Source organism: Chelonoidis abingdonii, chromosome 8, assembly GCF_003597395.2.
Source record: "Chelonoidis abingdonii isolate Lonesome George chromosome 8, CheloAbing_2.0, whole genome shotgun sequence".
In the NCBI taxonomy this organism is placed as follows: domain Eukaryota; kingdom Metazoa; phylum Chordata; order Testudines; family Testudinidae; genus Chelonoidis; species Chelonoidis abingdonii.
Window position 1 is genome coordinate 95,986,300 of NC_133776.1, and position 21,713 is coordinate 96,008,012.

The 21,713-nt window shown below is 40.9% G+C and overlaps 1 protein-coding gene across 2 annotated transcripts in view; it reads right to left on the bottom strand.

The window, feature by feature from the left end:
• Positions 1–21,713, bottom strand: part of AFF2 (ALF transcription elongation factor 2) — a 401,898-nt gene that overhangs the window by 172,454 nt on the left and 207,731 nt on the right. For both annotated transcript variants that reach the window (XM_032779822.2, XM_032779821.2), the window contains exon 4: positions 9,562–9,606. In XM_032779822.2, the coding sequence (XP_032635713.1) occupies positions 9,562–9,606 (45 nt within the window). The remainder of the gene's footprint in view (positions 1–9,561; positions 9,607–21,713) is intronic.

The following is a 21,713-nucleotide window of genomic DNA, read 5'->3' on the forward strand; positions in this document are numbered from 1 at the left end:
AAGCCCTGATCAAAAGCCTTACTAAAGTCAACATATACCATATCTACCACTTCTTCATTATCCACAGGGCTTGTTACCTCCTCACAGAAAGCAATTAGGTTGGTTTGACATGATTTGTTCTTGACAAGTCCATGCTGACAGTTAGTTATCCCTTTATTATCTTCTAGGTGTCTGCAAATTGATTGTTTAATTATTTGCTCCATTATTTTTCCAAGTACTGAAGTTAAACTATAATTCCCTGGGTTGTCCTTACTCCCTTTTTTATAGATTGGCGCTATATTTACCCTTTTCCAGTCCTCTGGAATCTCACCCAACTTCCATGACTTTTCAGAGATAATTGTTTATGGCTCAGATGTCTTCTCAATCAGCTTGAGTATTCTAGGATGTATTTCATCAGGCCCTGGTGACTTGAAGACATCTAACTTGCCTAAGTAATTTTTAACTTGTTCTTTCAAGTCCCCCTACTCCTTGCCAATCTCAGGTTTTTATTTCCCTTTCCAACCTGGGGCTTGTTTTCTGAGTTTCTTATAAATTTGTTAGTCTCTAAGGTGCCACAAGTACTTCTGTTCATTATACAGAGGGTCACAATGGATGTCCCCAGAAACCAGTTGTAGTGGGGCCAGCCTTTCCTAGAACAGGAGATTCCAACACTCCACCTCCCTCTGCATCCCATGGGATTGCAAGGGACAGCTGGGTTTAATTTATTCCTGGAAGCACCAATCTTCCTTCTTAGATACAGGGCCACTCAGGGCCGCCACCATGGGTCTTCGGGACACTTCAGCAGTGGGTCCCAGAGTGGATGGACCCCCTCCGCCGCTGAAGATCCGGAGCAGAAGAAGCTCCGGGAGCCCAGGCCCCGCAAGAGTTTTCCAGGGCCCCCAAAGTCAGTGAAGGACCCTGCTCCAAGGCCCCCGAAAAACTCTCGTGGGGACCCCTATGGAGCCCGAGGCAAATTGCCCTACTTGCCCCCCCGCCCCTCCAGGCAACCCTGCTTAGACATCTACATCTGTTTAGCCCGAACTCCAGCCCTGAATACCAAGAGAGAGAAGGAGAAAAGAGCGTGTGATCTCTCTGAGCTAACTGCATGGGGGCCAAGTTATCCTTCAATGGACCAACCAACTCCTTCGGCCTGGCTAATTTATAATGAGGTTTCCCACCAGCTGTACATCATAGATCTTAGCTTGTTGCTTTAAACCTGCAGTCTCTGCCCTGAAGGCTAACAGAGTGCAGCCCTCCCCTTCTGTAAGATAAAGATCTGACAGAAAATGCTATTGGTTCTGTCATTTCATACCACAACTGTTTGTAAAACACATGCTCATTCACAAACCCTAATGACTCTATTCGAATATGTTTGCAATGTCGTATTTCTGTGCCCAAGGCACAGAATTTGTTATGTAAACTTCGCATTATTAATCTACTTAAATGAAAGGTAACATTGCCAGCAGTTTAAACACTCATGTCCATATTTACTGCGTTTCACTATAACAGGATAAGATGAAATACAGAAATGATTCATTGGAGAACAGACAAATATTTAACAGGGTGTGTTTCAAACCAGGACTTTATTTATAGATTGATTTATCTTCATAGTACACAGAAGTGGAGCATGCTAGCCTCTAGTGGCTCTTATGCTTGATAGAAGCTTGTTCCATAGGTCACAAGTTGTTATCACTTTGTAATCTGGTACTTCAGGATGGCCAGGGAGAGTACATTCAAAGCGTCCTACTACAGTTTTCACAAGGGATTTATGTACTCCCTGAGGAACTCAAGAGAGGACACTCAGTACATCTTTGGTGAAGGGCCAAACACTGTAAGTTATCACCATGGTGAATCCCAAGGGATATTTCCTCCTGGCAGATTGAGCACCACCTGGATTGACCTCCTTCTTTTTCTTCTCTTTCACTAAAGTCATTACTGAATTCAATGGAACTACTCCTTATGTACATTGATATAACTGAGGGGAGATTCGGGCCCCTTGGCCCTGCAAATCTGGACTGGTAATCTTGTGAGAAAAGTTCATGTTGCCAGTCAACTGTAAGAAGCCCCAGGAACTGCCTCTCTCACAGTATTTTGGTATTTTGCTTCCAGTTCTCCCTGGTCCTCAAAGTTCAGAGGCATTTGAAAGTATTAAAAAAGCTATCTAAACTTTTTCAAACACCACAAAGAGGTGCAGTTTGGCTTCAGTTAGAGGTTTGAGCAATGTTTGAGGATGGCTCTATTTCACCTAAGCCAATTTTCCCATTGTTAATGGTAATCTTACCCTCTTCATCCCCAACCTGGATTCCTTTTGCGCAGTTTTCCATTTTTCTTACAATCTTTGCCATGACACTGAGTATATTTAATGGGAGCAAGGATGTACATCATGTGAGACATTAAAATTTATGTTAACTCACTCTTGAGGTGATTATAAAGAGAAAAAAAGCCTACAAAGTGCTTCTTTTTGTATAACGGAGCTGGTGAAGAGCATGGGAAATGGGACCAAATTAGTACATTTTCATTCATTTGACAGATAAGAATCACCTTATTCTCTTCAGATACGTTAACACATTGCCAAATGCTAGTCAATGTTGTGTTCATTGTGATGGTGCCAATTTACTTTATAGTAATTTTAGCAGTAATCTTAAATCTGGCAACGATAGTGGAATTAAATAACGTGACTGAAATTGGCAACATTTCAGTCTGGCTCTACAAAATATGTGTTAAAATATTACAGTCATGGAGATAAGAAAACAGAGTTGAATATTGTGTTGGAAATAGGTACAGTGTAAGCTCCCTTTATCTGTTTGTAATCTTTCTATTGTTCCAGTATAGATAGGACAGAATGGACCTGTGTAATTACCAGTCTTTGCATTGCCAACTAATTTGCTTAATATTTTAAAAATACAAAATAAGATCTCTGTAGGCAAATTACTTGGGGCCTGAAACTGATCTCATTTCCACTTGTCTATACTGCTGAGGTCCTGATATTTCAGTGCCTTAACCTTTCTACTAGCACAAAATTAGCATAGCCAGCCTTCCATAGGGGGCGACTGAGGAGCATTGCCACTGTAAAGAGAGATGTCTGGGATACTGCAATCGTCCAATGATCCTCAGCTGCCAGAATGACTCAGATGTAACTTACAGCATCCCCAGGCTAGTTTACATTGCACTGGGTCACTGCCCTAGAATTGGGGGCATAACGTGGCATACAGCCAGCCAACTTTGCCCTCCCCTTGGACCTGCACCAACCCGAATTCAACTGAAGACAGGGCCCCCCTGTGGCACTGATTTAAATGGCTATATAAGGTGTAAAACACCAGAAAAAGCAGGCCCAAGTAATTCTATTGACTTCACTGGAATTACTCCTGCTGGTGTTAACAAGATCAGCTACAAAACTCTGGTCTGAACAAAGCAACCAGTAGTCTCATATTTCCAGAGTACCGACTACATAATAGCCCCATTGGGCTGAATTCTGTGCTTAGATGCAGGCTTAGGGCTAAGTTCTGCTCTCATTTACACCAGAATAATTCAGGAGTAAATCAGCTTAGTACAGCAACAGGAGGAAGTGGAGCTATTCCTCATTTACACTGTTGTAAACGAGAGAACAATTCAGTGGTCAGTGGAACTACCCTTTGATTTCCACTGATGGAAGAGCAAAAATTGGCCCTTCATCTACTGAGAAAACAATATTTTAAAGTTGGCAATGTGTTGTTTTGGGGAGTCTTAAGAAATTAAATTGTTTTATTTTATTTTATTTTGTATTTATTTTAATTATTTTTACCCATAAAAGTCTTTGTGTTCATAAACGAGGTCTAAAGGGGAAGGGGGGAGGGGAAGAAAGTACTGGCAACATCCTGTAGTCTTCAAAGCAGGTGACTGCCTGTTCAAGGAGTGCTTCCTGAGCCTTCCCTCCAGCCGAGGTACAAGTGCATGGATACACATTTACACGTGAATTTGCGTTTCAATCTCTTTTTTCATTTCAATAGAAATAATAAATCACGTTATCCAAGAGGAAAAAGGAGCTCGACGGAAAACATACGGTGCAGGGCTATTTTCACTGCACACCTAAGACACATAGGGATTCGTTTATTTACTCAGCTATGTAAAAGTGGCTACTCTTCCTCATTCTCTGGACAGCTAAATGCTAGGTTGCTAAGTTACTGTTATTTGACATCATCTCCTCCCCAACGTGTTCCCACATTTGACAAGTTCACATGATCTACTAGGCCAGTCAGCTCATTATTCACTTGTCCAATGACGTCTGTAGAATTGTTTTAAATTCACATCATGTCCCACTCAGCAAACCCCCAGATTTCACATGAAAATATTTAAACTGCTTGTCAGCTACTAAGTGCATTTGTAACCACGCTGGACAGCGTACCTGTATTTTTCAAATTACAATTATTATAATTAGGTTTAGCATCGTTCTTCAGTGTTGGTTTGTATTTTAGAGGAGAAAACAATTGCTGAGGGGCAAATAACAGGCTATATCTGTTACAGGCTAATTTTGCTCTGTGAACAGCTCACCTCTGCTATGGATAATACATATTAAATCCATCAGTGCTTTCAAATGGCATGAGAAAGGTAATCCTACACATAATTTACCCAGTCAAGGGCATTTTCACCTGCTGATCAATTTACATATTCTCCAACATCATTAGATATGAGCCAGTCATCAGAAGAAGAGAAGACAGTATAAATTATAGACTTTTCTCATTTAACTTCAGTCATTTTTATACTAATTACAATTTAAATTATATTTAGGATTTATTTTGCTTCTAGACAAGAAAGCTTTTAATTAATATCACAGCTGTCTGTATAATATCAGAAATCTATCCAGTTAGTTGACACTACACTACCGTGAAATAGACACCTTCCAGAATTCTTCTGCCCTGCTATGCGGTGGCAGCTTTTTAGATTTAAATGTTTACCTCACTGTAAAAAAAGCAATTTAGCAACACGGAAATGATTGCTTTTTATATATAGGGCCAGATCTTGATTCCAGTGGGGCTATGCCAGTTTGCATCAGCTGAAGATCTGGCCCTAAAAATCAATATGGGTAATTACATTCAGCCTTCTTAAAATTCCTCTTGGAATTTCCAAGGGATGAAGTATCCTTTTCCTGTTCTAACGCTCTATGCAGTGTTTTGTACAATGACCTGTTTCATTCCAGAAGTGGCTGCATTTCACTGGTTGTCAGAGTGATTCTTGCAGGCTCGAATTCCTGCAGAGTCAGCAAGATTTTCTAGGGCAGAGCTAACACATCCTAAAGGAGATTCCTGCAGTGTTCTGTTGAAATCTTGTTGCAGTGAAACATCACTGTTAGCTTGCATTCACTGGGACAAATTTTGCCCCCTGCCAGGCAGTATTTGGTTTCTTATACACATATATCGCTAGACTGTGGCTAGCCCCAGGTAGGTGTGCATGGATGACTACAGTCTCAATCACTGTGTTCCGGTCATGCAAATACTAGAGGTATCTAGTGGCATCAGATCTACCAAAGGTAACAGGAAGAGGCATTAAAGTCAAAACTGTTACTTCCGATTTACACGTGTATACATGAAAGCAGACGCTGGCCTCTGGTCACAATACTCAGAATTGATTCTACAACCATATTGGCCACAACTCTGAAAGTCAAAGTGAGGTAAATGAATGCTCAGCAGGCCTGACTCTCCTCTCCTTTGCAATGATGTAAATCAGGAGTAACTCTATTCATTTAGACCCTAAACTCTTTGGATACCGACTGCCCTTTTGTTACATGTCTGTAAAATGCCTAGCACAATGGCCCCTGGCCTCTCCATGTTACCACAATGCAAACAACACGGAACAACGACATTAGAGCACATTGGTGTAAATAACAGAAGCATAGGACTCCGAAACTTGGTTTAAAGCATCCCAGCTTTTTTTCTAGTTTGTAACACAATTTTCTAATGAATTCTCTTTGTATATGACTAGCAATTTACAGGCTAATTTAAATCCATATTATTAGTTGCATATGAATAAAGAAAAATATTTTCTTGGGTTTTGTTTTTTCATTTTATTTGCTTTTCCACAGATATCACATTGTCTTTAAATAGGAAGAGATATTTTGGAACAGAAGGAGGCCTATCTATCTCCATCTATCCATCTCTATCTATCTGTCTAGCGCTGGTAACCTGTAATCAATGCAAATATACCGTATTGCTTTTACAGTTTGGCTTTAGTTTGAAGGCAACGGTTTTTTTAAACAAAACTTCTCGGCCATGCAGGTTAGAAAAGCAAAATCAACAGGAGACTGGTCTATCATTAACCTTTAGTTATGGTATCATGAGCAGTTCTCCAGGCACTTACACAAGATGACATAAGTGACTAAGTGTTTCAGTAATTCTGAAACACTGAAATTTTGTCTCAGAAGACTCCGGGGTCTGAATGGACACAGGATCTCTTCCCCTCACTTGGCTGGTAAGTTCTGACCGTAAACTTAGTTAAACTCCATTTTTATTTGTTAGCATCTATTAGGAATCCCAAACCTCTAGGTCTACAAAAGCACTAATCAAGATCAGCCTAAAAAAAAAAAAAAAGAATTCTAAAATCAGAGAGCTCACAGCGTATGTCTCTGCTACATACAAAGCCTTGTAACAAACAAAATGCAAGAGTTATTGAAACTTTCTTAAGGATGAAACTCAGTTAAATTGCTTAGTTTCCTTACTTTTCTTAAATACCTGGGGTGAAATGCACTCAAGGGAGACCGACATAACAGGATGGAGCCAGGCATATTACCAGCTGACTCTGAGAAAGTTCCCCACACAACTTTGCAAATACACCTCAGCAGTGTGTTAGTCCTGGTTCTCTCTTAAACAGAGTTTGCCAATAGTTACAAAGTGTTTGATAAGCAGCCTTTGTAGTAAAATGTTTGGTTATGATGGAGTTACTCTGGATTCACACTGATGTATCTGAGCAGAATACAGCCAGGTTTAGTCAGCCCTATTAGCCTAAGGCCAGATTCTGGCACTTTGTTCACACTAAGTTTAGTTCCACTGATTTCAATAGGCCTATTCATGGAATAAGGTGCTACTCAACATCAGCAACAGTGGCTCCTAGGGAGCATGTATGTATCTGGTCCAAAGCCCATTAAAGGCAATGAAGATACTCACATTGACTTCAATAAGCTTTAGTGCTGGGCCTGAGAAATGTAACCTCAGTTCATGCCAATGCAGATCACTACCGGTAGGTCACAAGGGTAGCAGTAATACGTACTAGGGTCTAACTATGCAGCCACTGAAAATAGTGGGAGATTTGCCATCAACTTTGATAGGAACAGGATCAGATTTCCATAAGATATTCCTGTGTTTTGTGAATATATGTGCTGTTCATGCATTAAAACCGTCACCTGAATGACTGACCCTTGGAAATGGTCATTTATATTATACTTCTTTCTGACATTGTTTTTCTGTCTTTCCCATCTAGCAGTTAATTCCTTCCAATATTAACAAACATAATTCAAATATATAAACAATAGAGATGAAGAAATATGTTTAAAAACACAAAACGTATTTTTAATAATTTTTCAACCTTATTTTTCCCCTCCCTCTGTATTCTTTACATAACAACCCTTGGGAAGCTTGAAACCAATGTTTTTTCCTTCCTTGGATGTATTACTCCATGAGATACACAATTTCACATTTATCACCATCAGATTCCACACTAGTGCTAGCTTCCCACATTGATTTAGAATCATAGAATCATAGGATTAAAAGGGACCACAAATTATAGAAGAACACTGGAAACACATGAAGAACTGCATTAACATCATCAGAAGATAATATATACATAAAAGGGCAAACTCCTCTGAACTGAGTATCCTTATTGGTTTCAATGGGATGGTGGAGAACATGGGAAATCAAGCTGGGCAGAAAATGTTTTTCCTACCTGAAAATATTTTCAAGACTTCAGAATTTCTTCTCCATTTTGAACCAGGATGAGAAGTCAAAATTTCAAAAATATTTGTGAACCAAAAAAACCTGAATAAACTTTTTTCCCCTATGTTATTTTGAGTGAGGAAATTCATTTAACTGTCTCTGTTTCGTGAACAGTTTTGGCAAATGTGTACTTTTTGATGAAAAAATGATTAGTTGAAAAATTCCAACCAGCTCCAGTGAGAAATGCCAGTATTATATTACTAATATTATATGATCATCTGTTTGTTTGATTGTTATTGTGGTGTTTGCTATACGTTTATTAGGGATTAATTCAGGTATGGGTTAGTTTGTAGGTAGGCAGGAAAGCAGGCAAACATTTCTGATAGCCCTCCATTCGCAGAGGTCTAAAAGGACAGTGCAGGTGTCGATCCCTCTGCAATTTATCCTGAGAGCAGCATTCTAGCCAGTGACCACAGAATGGAGGGTTCTGACACATGAAATGGAAACAAAGGACTTTGGAGTGGATAAAAGCCCATGCTCTGAAGCACAAAGAGGGAGAGATACAGGGACCACTGTGGTGCAGGCTGACCTTCCCTCTACCCCCCAAAATTCCCAAAGATTAGGGTTTCTGGGATAAGCTAGGCATATGTAAATTTTATTCATAAGTGTAGACTGTTTATTATGTTGAAAACCGTATTTCTTCTTATATTTTGTTCCTGCATTTAAGATTAAACAATACTTTGTTTGCAAGAGACTATTTTGAGACCTGTGATTACCACTGCTCACAGCTCCTGAAGGGCAAATTTGCAGGGTTTGAATCCAGTTGGGACCACTAGGCAATTGTGTTTGGTACACAGCATGGTTACAGCCTAGCACCTGAACTGTGAGTGGGAAAATCATGGGATTCTGCCAGCAGGATGGGAACGCAAGAGGCTGATCACCGGAAGGAGCTGCACTCATTGAGACTGAGAGCGGTCAAGAGTGCAGCTAGCCCTGAACCGTGACTGGGATTACCTGGGATTACTCTACACTTAAAAGTGTGGAAAAAACCACACCGCCTCGAGACATGCTGGCAAAATCCCCAGTGTAAATGCAGCTATGCCAGGGTTTCTCAAATACGGGTCGCCGCTTGTGCAGGGAAAGCCCCTGGCGGGCTGGGCCAGTGTGTTTACCCATTGGCCCAAAGCAGTGAACCGCGGCCAGTGAGAGCCGCGATCGGCCGGACCTGCGGACAGGGAAGGTAAACACACTGGCCTGGCCTGCCAGGGGCTTTCCCTACACAAGCAGTGACACCTGTTTGAGAGACCCTGAGCTATGCTGACTGAAGTGTGCTTCAATCAGAATAGCTAACATCGTTTGGGGAGGGGGTATTCCTACACTGGCAGAAAAATTCCTTCCACAGCATCTATACTAAGGGTCAATGGCATCATAGTTAGGCCTAGATAGGCTCTGTAGGGTAGACATGGCTTTGGAAGAGGAGAAATGAGAGTATGTAGAACTGGCCCCAACATAGGTAATATTTTGGGCCTAGCAAACCTTGACATTTTATTATCCTTAATTTTGTACTCACTAGTATAGTGTTATTTAAATATAATATTGTGAACTCTGTATAGCTTACTGAACAAAGATGAGATACCAGAACTATAATTAGAAGATGATATAGGAGCAAAACGATTTAACTCACCCGTAATATTTCTTCCACACAGCTGGAGTCACTGGGAAGGCTAACCTAGGTTTAAAAAAAAGTCAGTCAGTCACAGAATGCAAAGTTTATTGGTTAAAAGCAACTAGGGAAGTAAATAGATCTATTAAACCATAGCTAACAAGGAAATGCCCCATTATTTGAAATACACATCATCCAGTGATCATTACCAGCAGAATTTGCCAATTTAAACCAATCTAAATCAGTAGAAAGATACATCTCTACTATCTCTTAAAGATATTTTTGTGTTTTGCTACAAACAGTTGTTTAGAAAGAATATAGTACCCTGATTTCCCCACAGTTAAAAATGAGCACTAAAATTGCTGGAAACTTTTATAAACAATGAAGATATCAACTGTTACTCCAATATTCAGATTTCAGCGAGAATGCAGGCTATATTTTAACTTACAATATGCCACAATTTAGGGCAAAGGTGATAACAGTTAAGAAGATTAAACTGTTATCATCAAGCATCTTATCGTACGGCGCAATACACCAAGAGCCAAGACAAATTTTAAACCCTAAACATGTACTATAGAAAAAACACTGGTTAGATTCTAATACTAGTTGCTGATTCCTCAGTCTCTCACTCCCTGGGCCTGTTACAGGTGAAATATCCTCTGAAGACTGAAAAGCACACAGGACTCCATCTTGAGAGTTTTGAGAGATCTTCCATGTCTCTTAAAAATATGCATTACATCTACACACATGCACACACAGACACATAAGTGCTTGTAAAGTCTTGCAACTTAGCAATATAGTTCTTTAAACATTACTGATGCTATTAGCGAGGGGTAGGCAAACTATGGCACGGGTGCCGAAGGCGCCACGTGAGCTGATTTTCAGTGGCACTCATACTGCCCGGGTCCTGGCCACTGGTCCGGGGGGCTCTGCATTTTAATTTAATTTTAAATGAAGCTTCTTAAACATTTTAATAACCTTATTTACTTTACATACAACAATAGTTTTGTTATATATTATAGACATAGAAAGAGACCTTCTAAAAACGTTAAAATGAATTACTGGCACGCGAAACCTTAAATTAGAGTGAATAAATGACGATTTGGCACATAACTTCTGAAAGGTTGCCGACCCGTGCTATTGGCTGTAGTTCCTCATTCTAAATGTAGAAAAAAGCACAAATACCCTAAATGCTGCAAATGAATATATGAGCAATAACTGTCAGGATTTTATGAGCACTTGGGGGTGTGTGTATATACATTTGGCAACAGTTAAATTGTATGCATATACAATTGGTTTTTATTATGGCTATCTTGCATGGGTACACTAGATTCGGGGGAACGTACACAATGAACCCACTCCCCACGCACACTGCAGCCACAATGTGAGGGGATATTTGCAAAGGTGCCCTTGGAGCCTTCAAAAAAAAATCTCATCCTTGGTCACTAGAGGTTGGTTAGGGGAAGCCAATCCATGGCCATGCCTCTTTCCCTCCATCCCCACCCACATCAACACATGCTATAGTAGCTGTCCCAACCAAAGCTCTAACTGTGTGTTCTTCCTCATTCTCGAATCTTGATGCAGGCATAAATTTTAAATTAACACAACTGTAGAAACGAGAAACAGAAATGACCTATTAGGTGATCTAGTATGTCTTCTCCAGGATTCTCTTCCTATCCTCGCTTCTAGTGCTTTGGCCAGTCTAGTTCTAAAAGTCTCAGGCAAGGAGGCTTCCTTTGAAAGACTCTTTGACACTTATTGATCTCACTGTCAGGACATTTCCCCTGACAAACAGGCTATATTTTCCTATTTTTCATTTCGTCCTATCATTTCTATGGATAACCTCCTCCATCACTCTAAATAATTCATATCCCTCCATGGTATTTACATCATTCATATACATCTGTACACAGTTACGCTCCATCTTACTCCTCAGGTATCTTGTATATTTGACTTTTACAATCTTGCCTAATAAGTCATTCCCTCCACCCTCTCTCATCATTTTGTTGCTTTTTTCTGAACTCTTTCTGATTTGTCAATATCTAGGTAATGAAGTGCCCAGAAGTGAACATGATAAATGTGGCTCCTACTATTGACTTTACTTATCTCAACAATCACTATTGGTGGATGGACACATCACAACATTTAGGTTAATAAAAATATCCCCTTCTCCTTACATTCTTCCTAACTAAAGTCTAGCTCACAATCCCTGGGGTGGAACCTTTACTCCATCGAAGCCAATGGAAATTTTGCCATTGACTTCAGGGAGCTGGATTTCCATACCAGGTGTCTTTGAAAGCTTCACCTGAATATTGTATAACTTCTGTTTCACACACCTCTGCCCTAATCCTTCTCCTTTCACTTCGTCCATGCTTTTTGCTCTTGACAGCTTCTAACTTCTTCACTCACCTTCACTTTTTGCCTTCTTTCCTACACCATGAACCGCTTTCCAGCTAACAAACCCCGGGACCTCTCCCTGCTCAAGTTCACCTCCCAGTTATACGTTCCAGTTTCAGTGAGCACCCACCACTAAGTTTTGAATTCCAGTGTGCAGCAATTTCCCACCTGAGTTCTAGGGACTGTTAGTCTTTTGGGACAAAGTACCTCTTCCTTATTTGACATAGTTCTCCTAATGCACAGCGGTATGTAAGCTTACATTGCTTAAGAAATAATAATACAAATACACAATTTTAGTTTAGTAAAATCTATTATATTATTCTGTAATCACAAACTGCTTCTGCTGGCAACACTCACTAATACCTCTAAATGATCATACATCAGTTTTGTTTTAATGACTTGACAGAACTTTTGTTCCCTTTGGAATTGCTTTGTTTAGAATTATGGGTATTAAGGTAACCCATGATGTCAAAGTGCTGTGATTGACATACAGGGAGAGCCAAGCAGGAACAGGAACAACGTGGCAAACATTTAGATTAATGCAAAACATTAAAAGAATAATTATTACAACAGGGATATCATAGAGAAGATCAATGTAAGACTTTCTGTATATTATTATTAATGGATTTTTAAAAGAAGGAGGCCTTTTTTTCTAAATTCATGTGGTTGCTCCACATTCTAAGGCGCTGTTTACACTACCACTTATGTTGATATAAATTATGTCATTCAGCGGTGTGAATAAGCCACCCCCCTGACCGACATAATTACACTGACCAAAGCAACAGTGTGGACAGCAATATGTTGGTGGGAGAGCTTCTCCTGCTGCTCATTGAGGGTAGATTAATTAAGTTGATGAGAGAGCTGTCTTCCATCAGGTTAGAGTGGCTACTCGAGAGAGTTTACAGCAGTGCAGCTGCATCGGTGCTGCTGTAAGCTCTCTAGGGTAGCTATAGCTATAGCTTAAGTGACTTGAAATGCACAGATCTGTCAGATACTTAGTCTATCCTGAAAAAAACTTTCCAACTGTGAATCAGAAATTGAAGATTAAATGTCCATTCAGCTAACACAGAGGTGGGCGAACTATGGTCTGCGGCACCCTCCTGCCCAGCCCCGAGCTCCTGCCCCAGGAGGCAAGCCCCCAGTCCTTCTCCTGCTGTTCCCTGCCCCTGCAGCCCCAGTTTGCTTGCTCCGCTACTGGCGCAAGGCTCTGGGAGGTGGGGCTGTGAGTTCCTGGGGCAGTGCAGCTGCAGAGCTGAGGCCTGACCCAGTGCTCTGTGCTGTGCGGTGGCGTGGCTGGCTCCAGCTGGGAGGCGCGGCTGCCAGTCCTGGTGCTCTGGGTGGCGCAGCTGTAGCACTGCCAGCCACCGGTGTTCCAGGCAGTGTGGTAAGGGGGAAGGGAGCAGAGGGAGTTGGATAGAGGGCAGGGGAGTTTAGGGTGGTGGTTAGGAGGTGGGGGTGTGGATAGAGGTCAGAGCGGTCGGGGGGGCGAGGGGGTTGAATGGGGGCAGGGGTCCCCAGAATGCAGTCAGGAAGGAGAGGAGGGATTGGATGGGGTGGCGGGGGGCAGTCAGGGGCAGGGGTTCTGGGGGCAGTCAGGGGATAGGGAGAAGGGGTGGTTGGATGGAGCAGGGGTCACCGGGGGGCAGTCAGGAATGAGAGGAGGGGTTGGATGGGGTGGGGCTTCCAGGAGCTGTCAGAGGGCGAGAAGCAGGAGGGGTCGGACGGGGGCAAGGCTGGGCCACGCTTAGCTGTTTGGGGAGGCAGAGTCTCTGCTAACCAGCCCTCCATACAATTTTGGAAACCCGATGTGGCCCTCAGGCCAAAAAGTTTGCCCACCCCTGAGCTGATCAGTGCAAGTGGCATTGCACAGCACACTACAGGATCCATGCAGATATCCATCAGGCCAGAGACAAATATGGCTAAAATAGTATTTGTAGCCTACACAAATATTAGTGCTGTAGGGAATTATTATTAGAATTTACAGGAAAATTTCATTGACACTGGACATCCCATATGAAATACCACTATTCTCCTAATCTATAGAAAATCAAGTGGTTTGAGTGCTACAAGGTGTTTTTTTTAAAGCTTTTATCACTAGTCACATTTTAAAAAGAAACACTTAAGAGGTTAGATTTGTATATACTGTACTTTTTGGACCTGTCTTCCTCTGCGAACAACATGATCTAACTTAACAGGAAGGATCGATTCTAGGAATTATGTTTTGTTAAAACCAAGTGCTTGCTGCTCATGTCATGAGCTCTTTTCTCATTCTGCAGTGTATTCATGAACTTCTGATTGAAGAACAGTTAATATTACATAAGCTGCAGACATAAGTCCTGAGGTAATGTAACTTCAATCAAACTGAAAAGATTTCACAAGTTACATGGTGCACTGGATTCCTCTTCCAATTTCATTTTAATCCAATGAAACTCCTTTGCATAAAAAGATTTTGTATTTATTTTAAAATATTGCTTCCAGGAGGAAAATAGAAGGTCATATGGTTAAAATATTCAACTTAAAAAAGCAGTCTCACAAGTGAAAGAGCATAATTTAAATGATGTTGAACCTAAGGGTTTAACGTATGACTTGGTTGGCCCCATGTTAAACTCAGGGAAGGAGGCATGAGGAATATTAGAATGCAGGGGAAATAGTTTTAATATTATGCAAATCAAATGACAGTGAGTAACCTGTTATAATAGCTGATAATTAATGTTGATACAACCTTCCATTTATTCATTCAGCAATTCCTTGGCCACACTCTTGTCTTGAACTATTTATAACTTGCATGAGCTCAGATTTTGTTTACGCTACATAGGAAAATTGTGTAAAATGCCTTTCCCATGTAATTTACATCGGATTGGTGTTTATCAATATGAAAGTTTCAAAGGAGAAGACACTTTTTTGAAATGTCACATTGGGAAAGGAGTGGAATTGGCACTAAGAACTCGGCTAAGAACTAAAAACTTCCAACAAACTTCTGGAAAGTAGAAAGTGCATATTAGTCTAGTCCTGAAAATTCAGAATCAAGTTTGGTGGACAGTATCAGACTATGGATAATCTCTTTGATAGGACTAAAGGACTGTATTTCCATTAGGATAAACTATTCTTGAACAATTCCTCTGACTTTACTGGTGCACAGTCGGCATTCAACAAATAACACACCTTTCCTATCTCTGTCATATTGGAAACAAGCATTTCAGGTTAAATGCAAATAGGATCCCATTCTTCACTTGTGTTTGAGCACCAATAAACTCACATATCAACGGATCTACTTCCAATGTCATACCCTTTATCTAGGAACCCATTGTGGACTCCAGAGAGATTAAGCTAATGCTACTGTTTACTTCTGTGGACATAAATTAATTTTTCACTTACTTGCATGAAAACATCCTGTACACGTGCCTTGATCGATCGTTTTGATTGTGCACTACAGGGTGATAAGAGGAAAACTCTTATAAAGCCAGGAATGGCAATGACAGGACCCTTAGTATCTGCCAAATTCTACGAATGCCTTCAATTCCTCCAATGTCTCCTGTGGTGAATACTGTGTGGGAAGTGGGTCAGTCTGTACTACAATTGCAAAGTTCCCATATATGGTGGAAAGAAGAGGCTTCCCACCATTAGAATCCAACTATTAGAACGCATTCAACCAAACCCTTCCAGGCTGCCAGTATGATGGATTTGTTAGCAAACAGCTTTCAGACAAAACACCCGTCTGGATGTGTAGCGTGAAGATTACACAACAATGAAGATAGACTGGCAGAAGTAGGGGTTAATACGGAGGAATAGTGCACTTTAGATGTCATGTCCTCCAGTCATCATAGCATTTTTGTTGCTCATCTCTGTACTTTATCCAGTTTGGCTCTATCCTGACTAAACAGACACAGTACTTCAGTGGCAACTGCATGAGGGGTATTTCCCCCTTATATTTACATGCAAGAGCAGTTTTGGCCATTTCTGCAGTGGTGTTGCACTGCAGTTAGTCTTCCATGTACAGTCATCCCTGAGCCTCTTTCAGACTCATTCCTTTCTAGATGGCAGTTTATCCCTCAGTCAGTATCTGTGCTATTTATTTCCTCTCCTGAGGTGGATTGCTCTATATTTATGTGTAGGGAATTTTATGGCATTGCATATACCCCACTGGTCTAATGTCCCCTGGTCGCCGTCCAATCCAGTCTTCCTGTCTGTTTCCAATTTCACTAAGATTTTTTCCCCAAAGGGACATTCATGTCAAAGATGCCCAAAATAAATGTCAGGCTAATTTCAGTAGCTGGGATTTTTTCTGGATTTTCCTTACTACCATTAGTGCAAACAGATTAAAACAGGTGCAGCAAATGAACAAGAAGTGAATATTCCTGCTTGGAGCTATTTCCTTCATGAGGTTATCAACAGTATATTTTAGGACTATGTGTTTGGGGTCTTCAGGAACCTGAATGGAGCCAAAATAGTGGTATTCAAATACATCCAAATAAAGCTGACTCTCCTGGTATTCAGACATGTGTTGTTATGTCTCAGAGTTAATTCCTCAGAGAGCCATTTATGGGTCTGGATTCATATACATATGCTGTCTTCTCAGAGTACCTCCAATCATGCAGGAGCTAAAATATAACGAGAAGACTAGATTTCACAAACATCTCCCTGAGGCATTCAAAAGTCTGTGAAAAATACATATAAATACAATATAAAAACAAACAAACAAATTCATGCCTGCAGCACAAATAGAACAGCAGCCCCCATGCACACCCCTTACATACACGTTGCACTATGGAGAAGTTATGCCAATCTCTAAAGTTACTAAAGAATCTGAACAAGTTGCAATTACTGAACTAAATTCTAACATCAGTTCACCGGTGCAACCACAATTCTCAGACCTGACTGTAGGCCTATTTAAACCAGTAGAATGACTCCCACTGAATTCAATGGGCTCCTGAAAAGGCCTCTAGTTCAGATGTTAAAGCTGTCAATCTCAGGTAACCTTAATTTTCTACACAGAACTAATGAGCCTAATATGCTCATCTCCAATCATTTCCTCTATCAGCTAAATGAAATGACAAGATCGTGCGCATATATAAAAGAACAGCCCAAAATTCCGAAGGAATTACATGTTATTTATGGACACGGATTGAAATAGTTTGGAAGTTCAGCAGCTTGAAAATACCAGATCAATCAACATACCAGCACACTGCCCAGCCTTAATCAAGTAGGGATTTGTAAAACGTACAGCAATTTTCCTTGCACCCCAACCCCCAGCCTTGAGCCCCCCCACACCCCAACTGCCTCCCAGAGCCCACACTCCACACTCCCTCCCACACGCCAACCCTCTGCTCTAGCCCTGAGACTCATCCCACACCCCAAATCCACATCCCCGGCCCCCAGCCAGAGCCCTCACGCCCTTCTGCACCATAGCCCCCACCCCAGCCATCAGCCCCCTCCACACCCCAAACTCCTCATCCCCAGCCCCACACCAGAGCCTGCACCCCCAGCCACAGCCCACACAGCCCCAGCCTGGTGCAAATGAATGAATGTGGGGGAGAGTGAGCAATGAAGGGAGGGAGGGATGCTCCGCACGGTGCCCCCGCCCCGAGCCATGGCTCTGCAGCACTCATTGGCTGAGAACTGCGGCCAATGGGAACTGTAGGGGTGGCCCCTGTGGACAAGGGCAGCTTGCAGAGTCCCCTGGCTGTCTCTGTGCCTAGAGGCCACAGGGACATACTGGCCACTTCCGGGAGCCACCTGAGGTAAGCGCTGCCCCGAGCCTGCACCCCAAACCCCAACCCTGAGCCCCCTCCCGCACCCAAACTCTCTCCCAGAGCCCATACACCCTAACCCCCTGCTTTAGCACTGAGCCCCATCCCGCACCCCAAAACCCTCATCCCTGGCCCCACACCAGAGCCTGCACCTCCAGCCGGAGCCCTCAGCCCCCTCCGCACTCCAGCCATCAGTCCCCTCCACACCCCAAACTCCTCAGTCCCAGCCCCAGCCCAGAGCCTGCACCCCATGCTGGAACTAGGCAACTTAATGGGGAACTGGTCCAAATTCAGGCATCAATCTAGAAAACCTGGTCTTATCCTTGTTAAATATTAAAACTGTTCTGATGATCTGAACCGCCACTGGATGACACTTATCACACCTACACGGTGCTGAAGTAGCCCTTGTTTGACAGTATATAACAAAGAAATCTGAAATTGAATGAGATCTTTTTGCTACCTCCCTTTTAGTTACATTTGTAATTAAAATGTGTTGATCTATTAATGCCAAGGGACACTGCTAAATGTATTCCGTGCAGAAGTCACACTTTTCTTGAGCTTATGAAATCTTTTAGATCTGTGCGCGTACTTACAGTATGTGTGCTTTAACTGCTGACTCAAATGAGACGATATCTAAGAATAACTCACTTCCAGTCGATTTATAAATCACATTAATTAATTTTACATCTCCAGCGGTGTAGAGATCAAATTCTAATGCAAGATCTAATTAAAGAAAAAAAAAGGGGGGAAAAGCCCAAACACTAGAATTGAAACAGAGAAGTAACTGTTTAGCCTCAAATTAATGAGGCGCTATACTAAGCAAGAATGTCCATAAATCCCTAATGAGGATTTTAAACACATTAAAACTTCCTAATACAAAGTGTTTGCCTTCCTTTTATCCAATAACAAATAAGCCAATAATTTTCTGCCTCTAAATGACACTATTAACTGTCATGGCATGTTTTATTTGACAAACCCTCCATTCAAATACAGTAAAACCAATTAATTTGCCTGCTGTGAAATGTGTTTCGTGATAGCTTTTATATGATTTTTCTTCTCAAAGAAATGTAAATAGGAGGTCAATGTAGGTGCCTGATTTTGCTTAACAACATGCCACAATAGCTATAGATTGTCTAGTCAGTTTGCATTTCAAATGAGTTGAAAGATAACCTCCATTTTCAGGTCATCAATCACATAATGGCCTCCTGATAAGTAAACAGTTACAGATTAATAGTTTTATTACTAGGAAAATGGTCACATATTTGAGATGTGATAGTTGCAAAATTACCACTTCATTCTCTTATAAGTAATGGGTTGCAGTCACACTGCTTAGCCTCTCTGACTTTGTTATCAACCTAGCTACCACCATATCTTCCCATCCAATGTCATTAAAAAAAAATGCACTCTAGATCTTTGTGCTGAGGAAACTGTTCTTCAAAACTGGAGTTCAATTCCAATGCTTTTATCTGAAAACACGACAAGGTGTTAGCTTTTTTGTTGCTGTTGTCATCGTTGCCAGAAAAATCGACAGAACAAATAAAAGATATTTCTGCGATTTTAAGGGTTCCCTGGGACTTACTTAATAGATGCAATTAGGGTAGAAAGGCAACACCATGTTACCTCTGCCCCACAATTAAGGCATATCTGAATCTCTCAGCTTTCCCAAGGCCGTGTCACTTAAGAAGATCAGTCTGCAAAAAGTACAAACTTGACATCGTGCACTTCATAAAAGTGCTTGCTGCTTTCAGTCTTTGCCCACTATGTGAACTATATTGCATTGTAAATAGAAGGAAAAATAGAGGATAATGCATGGCACACTATGGTTTATGAGGCCTAACTGAATGCCAATTAATCTTTACAACACGTGTACGGTTCCATCAGCCCACGTATTGCATCATGGTTACATAGACTATGGTTTATTTACCTTAAAATGGAAACACAAAGAAGGCAAAGGAAATAAATAAAATGAAGATGCATACTACTGCTGAATTTTGACATCAAAGCCCACTTATTTAAATGGATGCAATAGATTACCCCAGAACAAGGTAATTCATGTATCACACCACTGACAGCTGATTTTCAAATCTGCACTCTCCTGCACGTGCATACATTTCTTATTGCAATAAGCAAACAATCTGCAAACTAACTCTGAAGAGATCTGCCAAGTCCTTTTGGCACAAGCAAGGTGTGTTCATGGAAAGGAGGACTACGACAAATCAAAGATAGCGAAAATGCTTTACAACTCTATTAGCAGCAAGCTCAATCTCTGTTCCATATCATACCAGATTGTCATTTGAGCTGCAATCATTATTAATATCAGTGGAAGTTTCTGCTAGAATGATCTGGCCCTTTGCTACTTTGTTGGAATTTTTTTATATACTTATTTATTTACTTTCAGAGGAATAAGGAAATTAACAAAATCTGTCTTCTCTGCTCTTTAAACAGATTCCTAATTAACAGTTGAGATATTCAGCTGAAGCACTTCTGACAAGTGTCTTAAAGTGATCATCTGCCTGATCAACTGAAGTAACGACGGCATGCTCTTCTCAAATTCTCAGCTAATAAAAACACAGGCATAAAACACTTAAATATTTTTAAGTGAAAATGTTGTTTTACAGACAGTCATATACCTGCATACTAATTCTGCGGTGGACTTTAGACTTCCTCAGTCAGACTCTTTTTCTCCATTATAGGTGGGTAAAGCAGATGTAGCTCCATTGAAATCAGTGGAGATAGGAGAGTATGAAACTGACATAAGCTTAATCAGAATCAGAACTGAGCTCCATAATCAAAGCCTGTACTGAGATCCAAATTTGCAGAATGCAGCCGTCTGGAATTAATTTGGTTGATAATATCTAAATGAAAACATATTTAGAAATGATTGTTTTAAAAAGATCTGAGATGATCTCTCACAACAACAACTTTTACATCTCTCTCCTAATCGAGACTTTGGATTGGGCTAAAACCAGCTGACATCATTTCACTTCGACCTTTTCAACTGTCAAAGCAGACAGATTTTTATCCTACAAGATTCAAGCCAAAGCCTCAAAGGTGCAGTGCCAGAGCATTAATCCATTTCACTAGACAGGCATTGAAATTATAATTCAAAGTTCAACTTACTTTAGCATTTTCTGCTGAAATACTTTTGGCAGCCCAGGGCAGAAAGTTGAAATCTGGTTTCCAATGGAGACCATTTCCAATGGTTTCTAAATGTTGGCACCGAAAATTCCTTATTGTCAAAGAGATCAGCAGATGCCGGATTCCATTAATTTACTTTCTGTGACTGCTGCTCACTTCAAGAAACCTTTCTTTACCTAAGGACGCTGACCTGCTGCTGGACCCCATCAGAAAAAGACAAGAAGAGACACTGATATATTAGGAGACTGGGGATACTTCAGAGAAATTTTCTACAGCAGCACAGGCAGATTCCACTACCTCCATTTATTCTGACTGATGCCATAAGCAGAAAAACAAGATTTGCAGAGAAGACACATAGCTGGAAACTGCAAAAGCTCCAAACTCCAGATAAATAAACTACCCATATGTATTACACTATCAAGAGCAATTCAAGAGTCTAAAGAATCAGTCGGAGGCCTTTTCTCTTCACAAGCAGCTTGCCATAAAAGCAAGGGGGACTTTTGGATATGAAATAACATCACTATTTAAACTAGCCAATTGGCAGCAAATCCTTTGTTATAACTCCTTTGCGTGGCCCAGAGGTCTTTGGGTAAGAAGTCACTAATAAATAACAATGTGTCATTAATTCATTTATCTCCATCTAAGCAAACATCTATGTGTACTTGTAAGACATGTTTCATTAAATCTGAAGTGTCTTCTTTCTTCATTTTACAGGTGATGCTGGCAAATAATACATGGCATCTTGTCCTTATTTCACAAAAGCTCTTTTTTCTTTAAACGGTGTCTAACACCTATTATGCAATAACATGCTAGTCTGTCAACATTTTCAAGACCACAATTTTATCTGCTCTACCAATTATATTCCATCCCTATCTGTTCAAAGTTTCTTAA